Genomic DNA, 17,934 nt, shown 5'->3' on the forward strand with positions numbered 1-17,934 from the left:
GGTGGAGACGGATTCCATAGGAGTTTCCAAAAGACAGCTGAAGATATATTTGTGAGTGATGGAGTTAGAGGGCTGTGGATTTAGAGCTGGAGAGCTTAGCTCTTTCGGGAGCCAGTACAGATACGCTGGGTAGAATGGACTCCTTCTGGACTGTAAAATTCTACGTTTCTGTTGGAAACTAAGGTTAATAGAGTGAACATAAGAGGTCGGCCAGGAGCAGGCATGAAGGGCCAAATGGCCACTCCAGCCCTTTTCCTGATGTTCTTATTTTCACTTTTGAACTGCCCAGTCCAATGAATACAAGCTCAGTGTAACATACAATCCGATTAGAAGACAATAGACTTCAGGCTATCAGTTGACTTGTTGACATATTGTGAGCTTCAGTTCATTGGAAAACATTAATTAACCATTCTTCTACTTCCCCCATTCATTGTGATAATTACTATTATAATTGTTGTAATAATCAGGGTGGCACGGTGGCTCAGTGGTTAGCACTGCTGCCTCACAGCGCCAGGGACCTGGGTTTGATTCCAGCTTTGGGCAACTGTCTGTGTGGAGTTAACACATTCTCCCCGTGTCTGTGTGGGTTTCCTCCCACAGTCCAAAGATGTGCAGGTTAGGGTGAATTGGCCATGCTAAATTGTCTCATAGTGTTCAGCGATGTGTAGGTTAGATGCATTAGTCAGGGGTAAATGTAAGGGAATGGCTCTGGGTGGGTTACTCTTCGGAGGGTTGGTGCTGACTTGTTGGGCTGAATGGCCTGTTTCCACACTGTAGGGATTCTATTCTATGGTTCTACCTTGTCTGATGCAAGATATTTATTTTGTTCCAATTTACTTCACAGCTTCGAGTCTTCAAGCTGGCAAAATCATGGCCTACCCTCAACACGCTAATTAAGATCATCGGTAATTCGATGGGTGCATTGGGCAACTTGACCCTTGTCCTGGCCATCATTGTCTTCATCTTTGCCGTGGTTGGAATGCAGCTCTTTGGCAAAAAGTACACCGAATGTGTCTGTAAAATCTCCACCAAGTGTAAGCTTCCACGTTGGCACATGTCTGACTTCTTCCACTCGTTCCTCATCGTGTTCCGAGTCCTGTGTGGTGAGTGGATCGAGACCATGTGGGATTGTATGGAGGTGGCTGGGCAGCCCCTGTGTATCCTGGTCTTCATGCTGGTGATGGTCATTGGAAACCTCGTGGTAAGTTCTGAAGTTAAGTTTCTGGGTTTTACGCTCGGTACTCTACTGGGGCTCCAGCTTGCCAGTCGCCTGTGTGCACCCTCAGGGACAGGTTTTCACCTGCGTTTAACATAAAATCGCAAAGCCACCCATGCACCTCCAGTGGTCTCCATTGGTGTTTATGTTCTATGTGAGCCCCCTCCTTTCCCAGGGCAGGTATGACTAAGTCCAGAGAGCACATGTTTAAGGTAAGAAGCAAATAATTTCGAGGAGATCTGAGAAAGAAACTGTTTTCACCCAGAGATTGGTAGAAATATGGGACATGCTGCCCAAGAGCATGGTGGAATACACTCACAGCCATTTAAGAAGCAACACGTTGGAATATCGTGTGCAATTCTGGTCTCCTTCCTCTCGGAAAGATGTTGTGAAACTTTAAAGGGTTCAGAAAAGATTTACAAGGATGTTGCCAGGGTTGGAGGATTTGAGCTACAGGGAGAGGCTGAACAGGCTGGGGCTGTTTTCCCTGGAGCGTTAGAGGCTGAGGGGTGACCTTATAGAGGTTTACAAAATCATGAGGGACATGGATAGGATAAATAGGCAGAGTCTTTTCCCTGGGATCAGGGAGTCCAGAACTAAAGGGCATAGGTTTAGGGTGAGAGGGGAAAGATATAAAAGACACCTACGGGGCAACTTTTTCACATAGAGGGTGGTACGTGTATGGAATGAGCTGCCAGAGGATGTGGTGGAGGCTGGTACAATTGCAAAATTTAAGAGGCATTTGGATGGGTATATGAATAGGAAGGATTTGGAGGGATATGGGCTGGGTGCTGGCAGGTGGGACTAGATTGTGTTGGGATATCTGGTTGGCATGGACGGGTTGAACCAAAGGTTCTGTTTCCATGCTGTACATCTCTATGACTCTATGACTCTATGACACTTACAATGGCAGGACAGTGTAGGCTATAGAGAAATTCAAGTACATGATGCTTGTTGATCACATAATCATGGGAGGCCAAAGAGCCCGTTTCTATCCTGTATGGCTCTATGAATCTGTTCATCCATCTAGCCCTATCTGCGTTTGAGCTCTTGAGGCACAGTGGTAATGTCCCTACCTCTGAGCCAGAAGACCTGAGTTTAAATCCCAGCTGCTCCTGAGGTGCATCTTAACACAACCGCACAGGTTTATTTTAAAATAATCTTTCTCCCTCATTCCTTATGTGGCTTAGCACATCTGTGGCAACTGTTTAAATGACTCACTGTGGTAGCCAATACCCCGTACCAATCACTCTCTGAGTTAAGAATTGCCTGCAGGATTCCTTATTTGATGAAAAGGGGACTGAATTGATGACTACTAGTCTGGGTCTCTGTCCAAATGAAAACCTCTCCTCTTCACATCTACCCTTACAAACCCTGTCACACTCTCTCAGTCCAGAGTTGATCTTTCTCTTTTCCCATTGCTACAATCTCCCATTTATCAGTTTGTTGCACTCTATCCAATGCCACTAAAACTGTTTCTCGAAAATAGGGACCCGAACTGTGCATTACAGGTGCAGTCTCACCAAGGCTCCTGACAAGTCTAACTGGTTGAATATTGATCGTGAGACCTAGGAGTTCAACATATTGCTCTATACCAATTTCAAGATATAACTCATGTGCTTTTACATGGTGCTGCTTGATAAACTGGATAGATTGAATATACTCTTTACCAAATGACTCAGAGTCCAAAACAGTGGACAATTTAAATATATAAAGCATTCTTTTAATGTAGTTTGGCACAGGTCTAGTTGTATGTACCTTTAGTTAAACTTGTCCATCCTCCAGCTTGATTTCAGTATCCAGGTGAAAAGGTACTGAGATACAACAGAGGGCAAAGGCAGTCGGTTGCTTTGCCAGCCAGTGCGGACAGGATGGGCTGAATGTCCTCCTTCCATTCTGTAAGTATTCAGCACTTCCATGCTAACTCTCTTGAGGTAGACATTGAGGACAGAGACGAAGAGAAATCTCTTCACACAGTGAGCGGCAAAGTCGCAGTAACAAAACGTTCAAGATGGAAATCAATTGATTCCTTGATTCTTAAACTTCACTTGTCTTTGGCTGGGCCAGCATTTATTGCCTGAACCCTGGTGCATTTAGGAAGCTGGGGGGTGAGCTGCCTTCTTGAACTGCTGCAGTCCACCTCCTGTGGGTTGACCCATAATGCCATTAGGGAGGGTATTCAAGGATTTTGACCTGTGACAGTGAAGGAACGATGATATATTTCCCACTCAGGATGGTGAGTGTCTTGGAGGGGAACATGCAGGTGATGGTGTTCCCATGTATCTGCTGCCCTTGTCCTTCTAAATGGAAGTGGTCATGTCTATTTGTGGATGTGGTGCCAATCAAGCGGGTTGCTTTGATAAGCATTCACTCCCACCAGTAGCAGTGGTGTGTCCCATTTCCAAGATGCGCTGCAGAAATTCACTCAAGATCCTTAGACAGTGTTTTCCAAACCCACGACCACTTCCCTCCCTAATGGCATTGTGGGTCTATCTACAGCAGGTGGACTGCAGCAGTTCAAGGAGGCACCTCACCACCACCTTCTCAAGGGCAACTAGGGATCGGAAATCAATTCTGGCTCAATCAGCGACACCCATATCCCACAAGTGAATAAAAAAAGATCTAAAGTAATGATGTAGCAAGAACAAGGGCCAAATGGACTATACCTGCACTTGTTTCCAAAGTTCTCATCTCATTAACTTGGCAATTTTTCAAATATTTGTTTGGAGAATTGCTGAACAGAGGGGAATCAGGGTATCTGAGATCTGAATACATGAGACAAGCAAGCGTTCACCTCTTCAAACAATCTGATTGAAGGATTGTGGAGATAAGAGGCAAGGACTGAGAACGAGCAGGTCAATTCAACGTGAGACCAGGTACAGAACGAGAAATAAAGAGAGGCAAAGCAAAGTTGGATGAGGAGAGACATTAAATAAATAAAAGACAGAAACTATAAATGAAAACATTAAGTTGTAACATTACATTTTAAAAAAGTCGAACAGCAGTTGGCTGGACGGTGTGGACAGGGAGAAGCTGTTTCCGCTTGTGAAAAGAACAAGCGGATGTAGATTTAAACTGATGTGCAAATGGAGTGAGGGTGACGTGAGGAAACCTTTTCCACTCAGCAAGTCGTTCAGGTCTGGAATGCACTGCCTGGAGGCAGGTTCAACTGAGGCATCCAAGAGGGGAGTGGATGGTCATTTGGATAGAAGGCATGTGCAGGGATATGGGGAAAGGAAGAAGATTGTCACTATATTATCCATGGGTTATTTGGATTGCCAGAAGGCCTTTGAAAAGGTACTGCAGAGGAGTCAGCGGAATAAGGCAAGAGCCCATGGTGTTCGGGGTAAGGTATTGACGTGGATAGAGGATTGGCTGACTGGCAGAAGAGAGAGAGTGGGAATAAACGAGTCTTTCTCAGGATGGCAGCTGGTGACTAGTGCAGTTCCACAGGGGTCAGTGCTGGGACCGCAACTATTCACATTATACATTAATGATCTGGACAAAGTGATCTGAACTGAGGGCAATCTTGCTAAGTTTGCAGAGAACACAAAGACAGGTGGAGGGGCAGATAATATTGAGGAGGCGGGGAGGCTGCAGGAGAAGTTGGATAGGTTTGGAGAGGGGGCAAAGAAGTGGGCAGATGGAATACAATTTGGGAGCGTGTGCGGCTATGCACGTTGGTAGGAAGGTTAGAGGCATAGACTATTTTCTAAATGGGGGAAGGCTTTGTAAATCTGAAGCACAAAGGGACATGGGAGTCCTAGTTCAGGATTCTCTTAAGGTTAACATGCAGGTTCAGTTGGCAGTTGGGAAGGCAAATGCAATGTTATCATTCAGGTGGAGGGCTAGAATACAAGAGTACGGCTGAGCCTGTGTAAGGTTCTAGTCAGACTGTATTTGGAATATTGTGTAAATTTGCTCGCTGAGCTGGTAGGTTTGTTTTCAGACATTTCATCACCATACTAGGTAACATCATCAGTGAGCTTCTGGTGAAGCGCTGGTGCTCTGTCTGCTTTCTATTCATGTGCCTTGGTCTGTTAAGGTGGGTGATATCATTTCTGGTTCTTTTTGTCAAGAGGTAGATAAATGGGGTCCAGACTGGCATTCAAATTGGACCTTTATCAATCAATGCATCGATTTGGACCCCACTTACCAACCTTTGAGAAAAAGAACCGGAAATGGTATCACCCAGACTAAGACACCTACAGACCAGAGGCTCACTGATGATGTTACCTAACATGGTGACAAAATGTCCGCAAACAAAACCGCCAGGTCAGCGAGCAAACCTACAACCTGAACCTCAAATCTTCTCAAAAATAAAGTGAGCAGTTTTGGGCTCTGAATTTGATGTGGTTTGATTTGACTTATTATTGTCACATGTACTGAGATACAGTGAAAGGTATTGGACTGTGTGCTAACCAGCCAAATCACACCTTACAGAAGTACATCAGGGTAAGAGAACAGCATGCAGAAGGAAGGAAGGATGTGCTGACGTTGGAGGGGGCCCAAAGGAGGTTGATAAGAACGATCCCAGGAAAGAAGGGCTTTTCATATGAGGAGCGTTTGAGAACTCTGTACTCGATGGAGTTTAGAAAGATAGGGCAGGGGGTGGGGGTGGGGGGTTGCTGGATGTGGGATCTGCTTGAAACTTACAGAAACCTGAATGGATGTGGACATTGAGAAGATGTTTCCACTAGTAGGAGACACTAGGACCTGGGCACAGCCTCAGCGCGAAAAGAAGACACTGTAGAACTGTGATGAGGAGGAACTTCTTCAGCTAGAAGGTGGGGAATCTGTGGATCTCATTGCCGCAGAGGGCTGTGGAGGCCAAGTCATTGAATGCATTTAAGACCGAGATAGATAGATTCTTGATTAGAGAGGGGATCACGGGTTATGGGGAGAAGGCAGGAGAATGAGGTTGAGAAATATATCAGCCATGCGGCACAGTGGCTCAGTGGTTAGCACTGCAGCCTCACAACGCCAGGGACCCAGGTTCGATTCCAGCCTTGAACAACTTTCTGTGTGGAGTTTGCACATTCTCCCCGTGTCTGTCCGGTTTCCTCCCACAGATGTGCAGGTCAGGTGAATTGGCCATGCTAAATTGCCCATAGTGTTAGGTGCATTAGTCAGAGGGAAATGGGTCTGGGTGGGTTAATCTTTGGAGGGTCAGTGTGGACTTGTTGGGCTGAAGGGCCTGTTTCCATACTGTAGGGAATCTAATCATGATTGAATGGGGGAACAGACACAATGGGCCAAATGGCTTAATTCTGCTCCTATGTCTTATGGTCTTGCAGTAAAGACATGATAGGCTGAGGGTTATCACAATCCTGTCAATCTGTGAACAATGGAATTGTGAAGGAATGAAACTCCACACTTAAAGAGGTTTCACAACTTCAAAACCCACAGCATTTCGCAGCCAATGGAGTACATTTGAAGTGGATTTGCTGTTGTAATGCAGGCCCAGTTAATGGTGTCATTGTTAATTATCATTAGCAAGGAGGTAGTTTCCCAATAAATAACACTTAGCTCGTCATAAAAAGGGCACTGGAAGATTTGAACAAAGGCCAGACATTGCGGATGCTGGGAATTTGAAATAAAACACAGAAGATACTGAGAACTCTCAGAAGATTAGGAATAATCGTAGTCTGAAAATGTGTTGCTGGAAAAGCGCAGCAGGTCAGGCAGCATCCAAGGAGCAGGAGAATAAGCCCTTCTTCAGGGCTCATGCCTGAAACGTCGATTCTCCTGCTCCTTGGATGCTGCCTGACCTGCTGCGCTTTTCCAGCAACACATTTTCAGCTCTGATCTCCAGCATCTGCAGTCCTCACTTTCTCTTAAAAGTCTAGTCTATTGAGTACTTTTGGCTTTATCTGCTTTTTGGGAGCTGGTAGTGGTTTAACTTTTCATGGCACTTAACAAGAAGGACTGTAAAGTTGAATACATTTTCTTTCTTACTTTATTTCTCTGCCTTTACATTCTGTGTTTCAATTTAGTCTTTAAATTGGTGCTGGAGTGTGGCGACACTGTACAGTGCTTTTCATTGTTTTTGTTTGTAACAAGGCATGGATGACAACAAATAAGTCAAATTAAATTAGAGAAATCCAATCAAATTCATTGTCGAGTTTATTCTGTCCCGACCACCGACATATGGCGATAATGAACTGTTCAATCTGGTAATGTTGGCATTGGGCAGCAGCTTTGGTGAAACATTTTGGACAACAATCCTTAAATTTTGGAGACTAATCGCATCGTTGGCACACTGTGCTTGCTGAATCGTTTCTGCACGGATAGCAGCTTTAGCCTCACCGCTCGCTGGACGAGAAATGATGCGGAAAATAGACACGGAGTTGACAAACTTTTCCATCCATTGCAAACACTCTGAATGACAGAGGTCCTCTTCCCTGAGTGACATCTCAACACCCGTTTAAAGCTGAGAACCGATGCTCACATGGTGAATCAGGCAGTGAATTATCCAGGATCTACTTCTGGCTGGAAACCTTCTGATCTAACAGCACGTAGCCCACTCCCCCCCCACCGTAAATCTGTCATTCTCCACAGGACTGTCAGTGTAGAGTATAACCCTTCATTGACCCAGTCCCTCCTCAGTGACCCTGGACTCGGTTGCCGAGTTGAACCACAGAATTGCAGAGATCGCCAGCACAGAAGGAGATGATTGACCTTTGACTCCTCTGTGAGTGCTCAGTGACAGCTGCCCACTTATCCCCATACCCTTTACATTACAACAACAACACTTTCAATCACTTCACAGAACAGTTTTTTTTGTTCAGAAAGGAAGAGGTTGAGAGGTCATCTGACCTAGTCGGTAAAATTATCATTGGGTTTTGTTTATTTTTTCTTAGGATGTAAACCTGACAGGAATCACTTGTTGCCCGTCCCCTCATTGCTCTTGAGAAGTTGGTAGTGAGCTGCCTTCTTAAACTGCTATAATCCTTGGGGTGTAGGTCTTACCTGGGATTTTCATGGTATTGTGGGTCTTCCTAGACTCTCATTGACTGCAGTGGTTCAAGATGGTAGCTCAACCAACATCAATGTATAAATCACATGACGCTGCGTGGTTAACTGGATGTATTGAATATATAAGATGAAGTTGCCATAGTCCTAAAGCACTGTACTGACTGATGGTGGCTTAGGTAAAAACAAGGACTGCAGATGCTGGACACCAGAGTCCAGATTAGAGTGGTGCTGGAAAAGCACAGCAGGTCAGGCAGCATCCAAGGAGCAGGAAAATCGGCAAAAGCCCTTCATCAGAAATAGAGGCAGGGTGCCTGCAGAGTGCAGCGATAAATGAGAGGGGGGCTTAACCTGGTGGCTTTATGAGTCTTAAAGATACTATCTGGAAAAGACAAGGAAGATGAACTGTTTCCACTGGTTGGGGATTCTAGAACTAGGGGGCATAACTTGAAAACTAAGACCAGAACATTCAGGAGAGATGTTAGATTTGTTTATTTGTACCGAGGTAGAGTGAAACTTGGAGAATGTCACCATTTTCCAGCACCATCTTGGATTATGGAATAAATTCATGAATAAGTTGTATAAATGGTAAAGGACTTTAGGAAACACTTGTACACACAAAGGGTGGTAGTTGTTTGGAGCTGTCTTCCACAGATCAGTTGTTCATTTTAAATCTAAGAGAGGTCATTCTTTGTTCAGCAAAAGTATTAAGGGATATGGGCCAAAGGCAGGTACTTGGAGCTGGGCTACAGATGAGCCATGATCTTGTTGAATGGTGGAACAGGCTCGAAGGGCTGAATGGCCTACTCCCGCTTCTATGTTTACCACCATCTTCTCAAAGGCAACTCAGGATGGGCAATAAATACTGGCCCAGCCAATGAGACAAGTGAATAAAGAAGGTGCACCTATATTACTGTTGGGGGAGGAGTTCCAGGATTTGGACTCAGTGACATTGAAGCACTGACAACATAGCACCAAGCAGGGAAATGGTGTTGTCATGTTAATGCCACTCGGCTAATAATCCAGAACCCAGGCTAATACTGTGGGAGCGTGGGTTCAAATCTCACTATGGTGCAATTTAACTTTAAAAATCTGGAATTAACAAGCCACGTAACCACATCCAATTGTCATAAAAACCCAGCTGGTTCCCTAATGCCCTTTAGGGAAGGAAGTCTATCTTCTGGTCTTGGTGACTGCAGTTCCTTGGCAACGGGGTTGTGTTTCAATTGCTCTCTTGGTAATTAAGGATAGATAATTAATGCTGGCCCAGCCAGCGATGCCCATATCTTGTGAATGATGCTTTAAAAAGCAGAGAAGCTTTTCTTTTCTCCTTCTGGGCCCAATCCAACAACCAGGAGCAATAAACACATGGAAGCCTCATAATAAATCCAGGGGAAAGCCCTTCACTCAGACAGTGGCTAGTGTGGGGAACTTGTGAAATCGGTCAAGCAGAATAGCATTCGGGGGAAGTTAGACAGGCACACGTGGGAGCAAGGAATACAAGGATTTGTTAACAAGTTGGGAAGACGGAAGGGCTGGTGGAATATAAACAGTTCGCAAAAAGCAGTTGGACCGAACAGCCTGTAAGCTCAATGTAACCAGCCTTTGGTTTTCTCGCATTTGGACATCGTGACTCAGTATTTGATGCTGCTTCTTTATTCCCTTTTTCTTGGGTTTATGAGCTGCTCAGGAATATTGACCCACCCCCCCTAATGTAGGAGTGAAGCTTGTGAGCTCTTCACCGTGGCCCAGTGGTTAGCACTCCTGCCTCACAGTGCCAGGGACCTGGGTTCGTTTCCACTCTCAGGTGACAGCCTGTGTGGGGTTTGCAAGTTCTCCGCATGTATGTGTGAGTTTCCTCCATCACCCTGTGTGGGGTACTCTGGTTTCCTCCTGTAATCTAATGATATGCAGGTTAGGTGGGTTGGCCATGCTAAATTGCCCCATTGTGTTCATGCATGTACAGGCTATGTGGATTAGCCATGCAAGGATAGAGTGTGGGGCTGTGTGTAGATGGGATGCTGTTAGGAGGATTGGTCTGGACTTGATGGGCTGAATGGTCTGCTTCAGTCTGGTAGGAAATCTATGGAAATGGCAGAAGAGGATAGGATACATACAGAATCAGATCTCTACTAAAACAACATTTTATTTCATGGTAGAAGTTGTAATACTTACTGATTTTTTGAAAATGTAATTTGATTTATTATTGTCACATGTAACTAGCTACAGTGAAAAGCTTTGTTTTACATGCAGTACAGGCAGAAAGTGCTTTACGGTAATAGAGCAGAGTGAGGGATGCAATGTTACAGCTGCAGAGAAGGTGCACAAAGAGCAAGATCAACAAATAAATTTAAATTTAAAATTTGAGAGGTCTCAGAAGTCTGATAACAGCGGGGAAGAAGCTGTCCTTGAATCTGTTGGTGTATGTTTAAGCTTTTGTATTTTCTGCCTAATGGAAGAGTTTGGAAGAGATTCTAACCAGGGTGGGATGGTGTTGTCTGTGTTCCCAAGACACTGAGTCAAGGGATGGAAGGTTGTGTGATGGACTGGGCTGTGTTCACAACTCTCTATCATTTCTCCTGTACTAGATTGACACCCCTGGTGTCTCATATCAAGTCACCTTCAGTTGAAGTGAGGGTCAGAAGCTGAGGGAAAACTGGACTGGGCATACAGAAATGCTTCATTCAGTTCATGTTTTGAAATTATATTTTCTATCCTTATTCTTATTAAATATTTTGAATGTATGTCATAAATTTAAAGAGGCCAGCCCAACTATTTTTTTCAAAAATGCTTTCACATTTGGGGACCACACTGGCTAGGTCAATATTTATTAGCCAGAGGGCAGTTGAGAATCAACCACACACTGCTGTGGGTCTGGAGTCACACTTAGGCCAGATTTCCCTCCTTGAAGGGTAATGACTAACCTGATGGGAATCACAGCTACCATTTATTCCAAATTTTTATTGAATTCAAATTTCACAGTCTGTCACGAGTGAGATTTGAACCCATGTCTCTAGAACATCCTGATGAAGGGCTTTTGCCCGAAACGTCAATGTTCCTGCTCCTCGGATGCTGCCTGACCTGCTGTGCTTTTCCAGTACCACTCTAATCTAGACTCTCTCGAACATTAGCTTAGGCTGTGGGTTGCAAATCCAGTGACATTATCACTCAACACTGCCTCCTTCAGGCTAATTGAAACCGACCGTCACTCAGAATCGATCATCTGATCTTGAGGTGAAAGACTGCAGTACGCTGAGGCACAGAGGCATTTGGGACCCCTTGTCCATAGATCACAAAATGCCAGCATCCAAAGTTTCGCAGGCAGCAGGGAAGGCAAGTGAAAAGTCTTTACTTCAAAGGGAGTGGAAGTCTTGCTAAACTATACAAGGCTCAGGTCAGAACAAAGCTGGAATACTGTGGATGCCTTATCTAAGAAAAGATATAGTCTACGCTCAAAACGTCGACTCTCATGTTCCTCGGATGCTGCCTGACCTGCTGTGCTTTTCCAGCGCCACACTCTCCGACTCTGATCTCCAGCATCTGCAGTGCTCAGTCTCTCCCAGAAGGTTACTGGGCTGATCCTGTGTACGGACGGACTGCTTTGTGAGGAGAGGTTGAGTAGGTTGTTACTCTACTAATTGGAATACATAAGAATGAGAGGTGACCTTACTGAAACACACAAGGTTCTGAAAGGGATTAACAGGGTAGATGCTGAAAGGTTGTTTCCTTTCATGGGAGAGTCTATGGCAGGAGTGTATAACCACCGAGTAAGAGGTCGCACATTTAAGACAGAGATGAGGCGGAACTATTTCTCTCTCGGGGTTAGAGAATCTGTGGAATTCTTTACCACAGAGGACTGTTGAGGTGTAGACATTAAGAATATTCAAGGCTGAGGTAGGTAAATTTTTCATCAGGAGGGGAATCCAGGGTTTTGTGGAAAAGGCGGGAAAGTGGAGTTGAGCATTATCAGATCAACCATGATCTCATTGAATGGTGGAGCAAACTCGATGGGCAGAATGGCCTACTTCTGCTTCCTCATCTGATCAATTACTTTGAAGAGGGCACTTGACAGAAATAAAGTTGCAGGCCAACTGGGTTAGAGGGGCAGAATTGGACTGACTGTAATACCTCATGGACAGTCAACATAGATTTGATGGACCAATGCATCTCCCTCTGTGTCCTACATTCACCCATGACTTTATGGTAATTTTTCTTGCTGATGTTTGGGACACTTTGCACACTGGCTGCCTTTATCTGAACAATCGTCACTATAATCCATTCTCTGTGAAACATTATGGGATCTTCTAAAAGGAAAGGAATAAAGGATATAAAGCCTGGGAAGTAAAGAAATGGGGCTCGTTGATGTGAAGGAGTTTTTCTGGGGAACCGAGAGACACCCAACTGAATAGCTACAGACAGGCTTGTGTCAGCCAGTGTCCATTACAAATAGCAGGAGAAATTGAGGGCTGCAGATGCTGGAGATCAGAGTCAAGAGTGTGGCGCTGGAAAAGCACAGCAGGTCAGGCAGCATCTGAGGAGCAGGAAAATCGACATTTTGGGCAAGAGCCTTTCATCAGTAGGCCCACCCTGATGTAAGGCTCTTGCCTGAAACATTGATTCTCCTGCTCCTCAGATGCTGCCTGACCTGCTGTGCTTTCCTTGCACCACACTCTCCATTACAAACAGTGGCTGTTTATGATGGAGAGATGTAGCACAGAAATGTGAAACCATAGAGAGGTTTCCTAGCCAAGATATTATTGCTCGCCTTGAATTTTCCTTTGGATCATTTCTTTTCTCCAGGAAAAGATGTTGTATTAGAAATGGGCCCAGAATTTTGCTGAAGGACTTTCCACTGATAACCAGGGCTTGCAATAAATGAGTGACACTTCAGCCAGTTAAAGGTGTAAGAAAAATAATTCTTGTGAAGCCTCTCTTAAGTAGCCATTCATTCCAATTTAGTCCAACTAAAGGGACATATCAAGTTTGCTAGTAGTTTAGCGTGCATCTACTTTGAACATAAGTTCCTATGAATTAGGTGCAGGAATCCCTTAGAGTCTGCTGTGCCATTCAACAAGATAGTGGTTCGATAGTGGCCCCACCCCCACACTCCTGATGGACTTTCACTTTCTTGTTCATCAAGAAGCTGTATATTATTGCCTTAAGAATCTTTAATAAGTCTACCCCCAACCCCCACCCATCTCCCCCCCCCCCCCCCCCCGCTCTAGGGCGAAGAGAATTTCAAAGACTCATAACCATCTGAGCGAAAAAAAGAATTCTCCTCGTTGCCACCAAAAATGGATTTTTAATTGGTGTTTCCTGGGTTTTTTTTCTTTTCCACAAGGGAGCTTCAATGAGATTCGTCAATGTGATCACCTCTCATTCTTCTAAACTCTAACAGATACAGATCCAAACTATCCAATTTTTCCTAATAAGATATACCCTTATCTTATACCCTGGCCAACCTTTATAGAGGCATCATCGAAAGTATTCTGTCTGGATGTATCGCTACCTGGTGTGGCAACTGTACCATTCAAGATCAGAGACGGTTACAGAGAGTGGTGAACTCGGCCCGGACAATCACAAAGGCCAACCTCCCATCTATAGAATCCATCTACCAGGCCCACTGTCAAGGAAAGGCCGCCAGCATTCTCAAAGATCCATCCCACCCTGGCAATGTTTTTCTACAAACTCTGCCAGCGGGGAGAAGGTACAGAAACCTGAACACATGCACCAGCCGGTTTCAAAACAGTTTCTACCCTACTGTTGCTAGAATACTGAATGGACTCTCAAATTCTTAACATTTGCCTGTACCTGTGTTTTTGTTTTTGCTGCTGTGTACGTATTATTGACTTATCTATGCTACTTAACTCTGTGATCTGCCTGTATTGCTCACAAGACAAAGCTTTTCACTGTGCCTCGGTACACGTGACAGTAAATTCAATTCAGTTCAATTCAATTCAATTCTGTTAACACCTCTCTGCTCAGCCCAGTTATCAGTTAAGTGAACCTTCACTGAACTGCATCTAATGCTGTTGTGTCCATAAGTAAGGCAACTGTACTCCCGATGTGCTCGCACCAATGCATTGTACAACTGGAGGAATACATCTCCACTTTTATTTTCCATTTCCCTTGCAATGAAATCACAGAATTGTTACACTACAGAGGATGGCCATTCGGCCCTTTGTGTTTACACAGCCTGTTCAATGAACATCATTATTTAGTATCATTCTCTCATCCTGTAAGCTTGATTTGATTTGATTTGGTTTATTATTGTCACATGTACCTAAGTACAGTGAGAAGTTTTGTTTACCATGAAGTACAGGCAGATGATGCCACACAAAGATCAAACAGAGTGAGAACTACAAAGTTATGGTTGCAAAGAAAGTGTACAAAAAGCAAGATCAACGTTAGGTTTGAAATTTGAGAGGTCCATTCAGAAATCAGATAACAGCAGGGAAGAAGCTGTTCTTGAACCTGTTAGTCCGTGTGTTTAAGCTTTTGTATCTTCTGCCTGATGGAAGAGGTCGGAAGAGATTCTCACTGGGATGGAAGGGGTCTTTGATGGTGTTGGATGCCCTTCTGAGGCAGTGGGAAGCGTAGATGGAGTCAGTAGGTGGGAGGTGATGGACTGGGCTGTGTTCATGAATCTCTGTAGTTTCTTAGGGTCCTGGGCTGAGCAGTTGCTGTACTAAGCCGTGATACAAATGCTTTCCGTGGTGCATCTGTAAACATTGGTAAGGGTCCTAATGGACATGCTGAACCTTGTACATTGTTTCAATTGAAATAAAATGATGATTTAAATAAAAGAATTCCTCAGTTGAAAATGTAGCTGCAGCAGGAGGTTAAGAAGGCGAGCTATGTTGGCCTTCATAGCGAGAGTATTAGAGTACAGAAACAAGGAAGTCTTGGTGCAATTATAGAAGACATTTGTGAGGCCACACCTGAAATACTGTGTGCAGTTTTGGTCTCCTAATTTAGAGCAGATTCTCTCCAGCCCTTCAGCCCCAACAAGTCCACACCGACCCTCTGAAGAGTAACCCACCCAGATCCATTTCCCTCTGCCTAATGCAGCTAACACGTTGGGCAATTTGGCATGGCCAATTCACCTGACCTGCACATCTTTGGACTGTGGGAGGAAACCAGAGCACCCCGGAGGAAACTCACGCAGACACGGGGAGGATGTACAAACTCCACACAGACAGTTGCCCGAGACTGGGATTGAACCTGGGAACCTTGGTGCTGTGAGGCTGCAGTGCTACCCACTGAGCCATCGTGCCACCCCTTTCTGAGGAAGGATGTTCTTGCTATAGAGGGAGTGCAGTGAAGATTAACCAAATTGATTATTGGGATGTTAGGACTGGCATTGAATCAGTTAGAATTGTAATCACTGAAGTGTAGAAGAATGATGGGGAACTCATAGAACACTGTGGAACTGTAACCGCACTGAACCGGTTAGATTGCAGGAAGTATGTTCCCAATGATGGGGCATCATATATTGGTTAGTATTGGAACTCAGGCTTCCCTTGTATCAGCCTGCACTAATTTTGTTTGGATTGTGTGTGAAAAGCAGAAAGTGAGAGGGAGAATTCAACCGCTGCCAGAATGTGTGAGACAGAGAAAAAACAAAGGAGTCAAATTAATGAAACACCTTCTCTCCGAAGCAGCCAAGATTAATTAGTTTTAAAGTTCAGTGTGTCTAGGCCAGTGAGGCAGATATTTGCACAGAGAAGAGAACAGTGAGACAAATTAACAATTAAAGTGCTTTTTAGGTGAATTATCAGCAATCTTTGCACTCCTTCTGTTCTGAGATCTGTCAAACCATCAAGATAGGAAGATGCGGCCTTGATTTGATTTCTCTGTTGGTGTCTCTTACGGCTCATATTGTGTGGCAACGGGTCTCTTGAGTTATGAGAGTGTGTTGCTGGAAAAGCACAGCAGGTCAGGCAGCATCTGGGGAGCAGAAGAATCAACGTTTCAGGCATAAGCCCTTCATCAGGAAACACCTCACTTTCACCTCACAGCAGCCCTCACTTCCTCCTAGGTTTCTTGAGTTATGATTAATATACAACAGAGAGACAGGTCATTCTGCTTAATCACTGCTAAAGTGTTTCACTTGACCAGGACTAAGTTAAAAACCACACAACATCAGGTTATAGTCTAACAGGTTTATTTGGAAGTACAAGCTTTCGGAGCGCTCCTTCATCAGGTAGCTAGTGAGGCAGGATCACAGCACACAGAATTTATAGCAAAAGATCATTGTGTCATACAACTGACCAAACCTAGATTGCTATTAAGTCTTTCATCTTTTAGAATGGGTTGCAGGTTTCGATTCACATTCCCGAGATAACTTAAGGTTTAAGGTTTTATAAAAAAAGCTCAATGTGTTAAAGCTGTGAGGTTAGAGTCTGTCTGTATCCCAATCTTGAGTCAAACTGGTTCTATTTCCAAAGTAGGAATTTATAAAATGTCACATGGGTTGTCTGCTTACAGATTGTGTGCTTTTTGAACAAAATAGAAATCTGCAAATACAATTCTGCAAATGCATATTCAGCCCATAGATTTATATGTGCATGTGTGTGTGTGTGTGTGGTCTATCTGTGTGTGTGTGTGCGTGCGTGCTGTTTGACTGTGTGTATGTGGTCAGTCCATGTTTGTGTCTGTGTGGGGTATATCTGTGTGACTGTGTGTGTACTCGTGTGCATGTGGCCCTTGTGTGTGTGTGATGGAACAATCAGAACACTTTCTTTTCTCACTGAGATCCTTAGAGAAGGGGCCCAGTTCACAATGTATCCACTGATATGTTTGAAAAGAGTTATCAGGAAAGGTGAGGTAAGTTGGAAATCAGTAACTACTGATGCCAACCTTTAGTTTTTGTATATTTTTGGGATGAAGCAGAAGATGGAAAGCTGGGGGCTATGAGGAGTTTTCAGATCATGGCAAAAAATCAATTACATTCGTGGGAGATTGAAATAAACACTGTGGCCCCCGATTTTTTCTGTAGGTTTGCTAAATCCAGCTTAGGTAAAAACAATGACTGCAGATGATGGAAACCAGAGTCTAGATTAGAGTAGTGCTGGAAAAGCACAGCAGTTCAGGCAGCATCTGAGGAGCAGTAAAATCAACATTTCGGGCAAAAGCCCTTCATCAGGAATACAGTGTGATGAAGGGCTTTTGCCCGAAACGTCGATTTTACTGCTCCTCGGATGCTGCCTGAACTGCTGTGCTTTTCCAGCACCACTCTAATCTAAATCCAGTTTAACCTTGGCAAGTGAAATCTGGGTGGACTGGCAGTTTGCATGTATGAGGTCTGACTACAGGATGAGACATTTGAGAGAAAGCTGGATAAATATATGAGGGCAAAACAGCAGAAGATATGTTGACAGAGTTAGGCAAAGTCATCTGGATGGCCTGTTTCTGCGTTGGACATTTGTTGCAAAATGAAGGGCGTTGGTTCGTAGAGTGTGACTTGGACATGGCAGGAGGGGAATTGGAAATTCAGATCAGGAGGACTTATACACTTAATGGTAAGGTCCGAGGGAGTGTTGCTGAGCAAAGAGACCTTGGAGTGCAGGTTCATAGCTCCTTGAAAGTGGAGTCGCTGGTAGATAGGATAGCGAAGAAGGCGTTTGGTATGTTTTCCTTTATTGGTCAGAGTATTGAGTACAGGAGTTGGGAGGTCATGTTGCGGCTTTACAGGACATTGGTTAGGCCACTGTTGGAATATTGCGTGCAATTCTGGTCTC

The 17,934-nt window shown here is 44.4% G+C and overlaps 1 protein-coding gene across 4 annotated transcripts in view; it reads left to right on the top strand.

Moving 5' to 3' along the window:
* Window positions 1-849: 849 nt before the first annotated feature.
* Window positions 850-17,934, top strand: part of LOC122550139 (sodium channel protein type 2 subunit alpha-like) — a 188,908-nt gene continuing 171,823 nt past the window's right edge. For all 4 annotated transcript variants that reach the window (XM_043690780.1, XM_043690782.1, XM_043690781.1 and 1 more), the window contains exon 1: window positions 850-1,201. In XM_043690780.1, coding sequence (XP_043546715.1) covers window positions 914-1,201 — 288 coding nt within the window. In that variant the 5' untranslated portion in view covers window positions 850-913. The remainder of the gene's footprint in view (window positions 1,202-17,934) is intronic.

Source organism: Chiloscyllium plagiosum, chromosome 5 (genome assembly GCF_004010195.1).
Source record: "Chiloscyllium plagiosum isolate BGI_BamShark_2017 chromosome 5, ASM401019v2, whole genome shotgun sequence".
Taxonomy (NCBI): Eukaryota; Metazoa; Chordata; class Chondrichthyes; order Orectolobiformes; family Hemiscylliidae; genus Chiloscyllium; species Chiloscyllium plagiosum.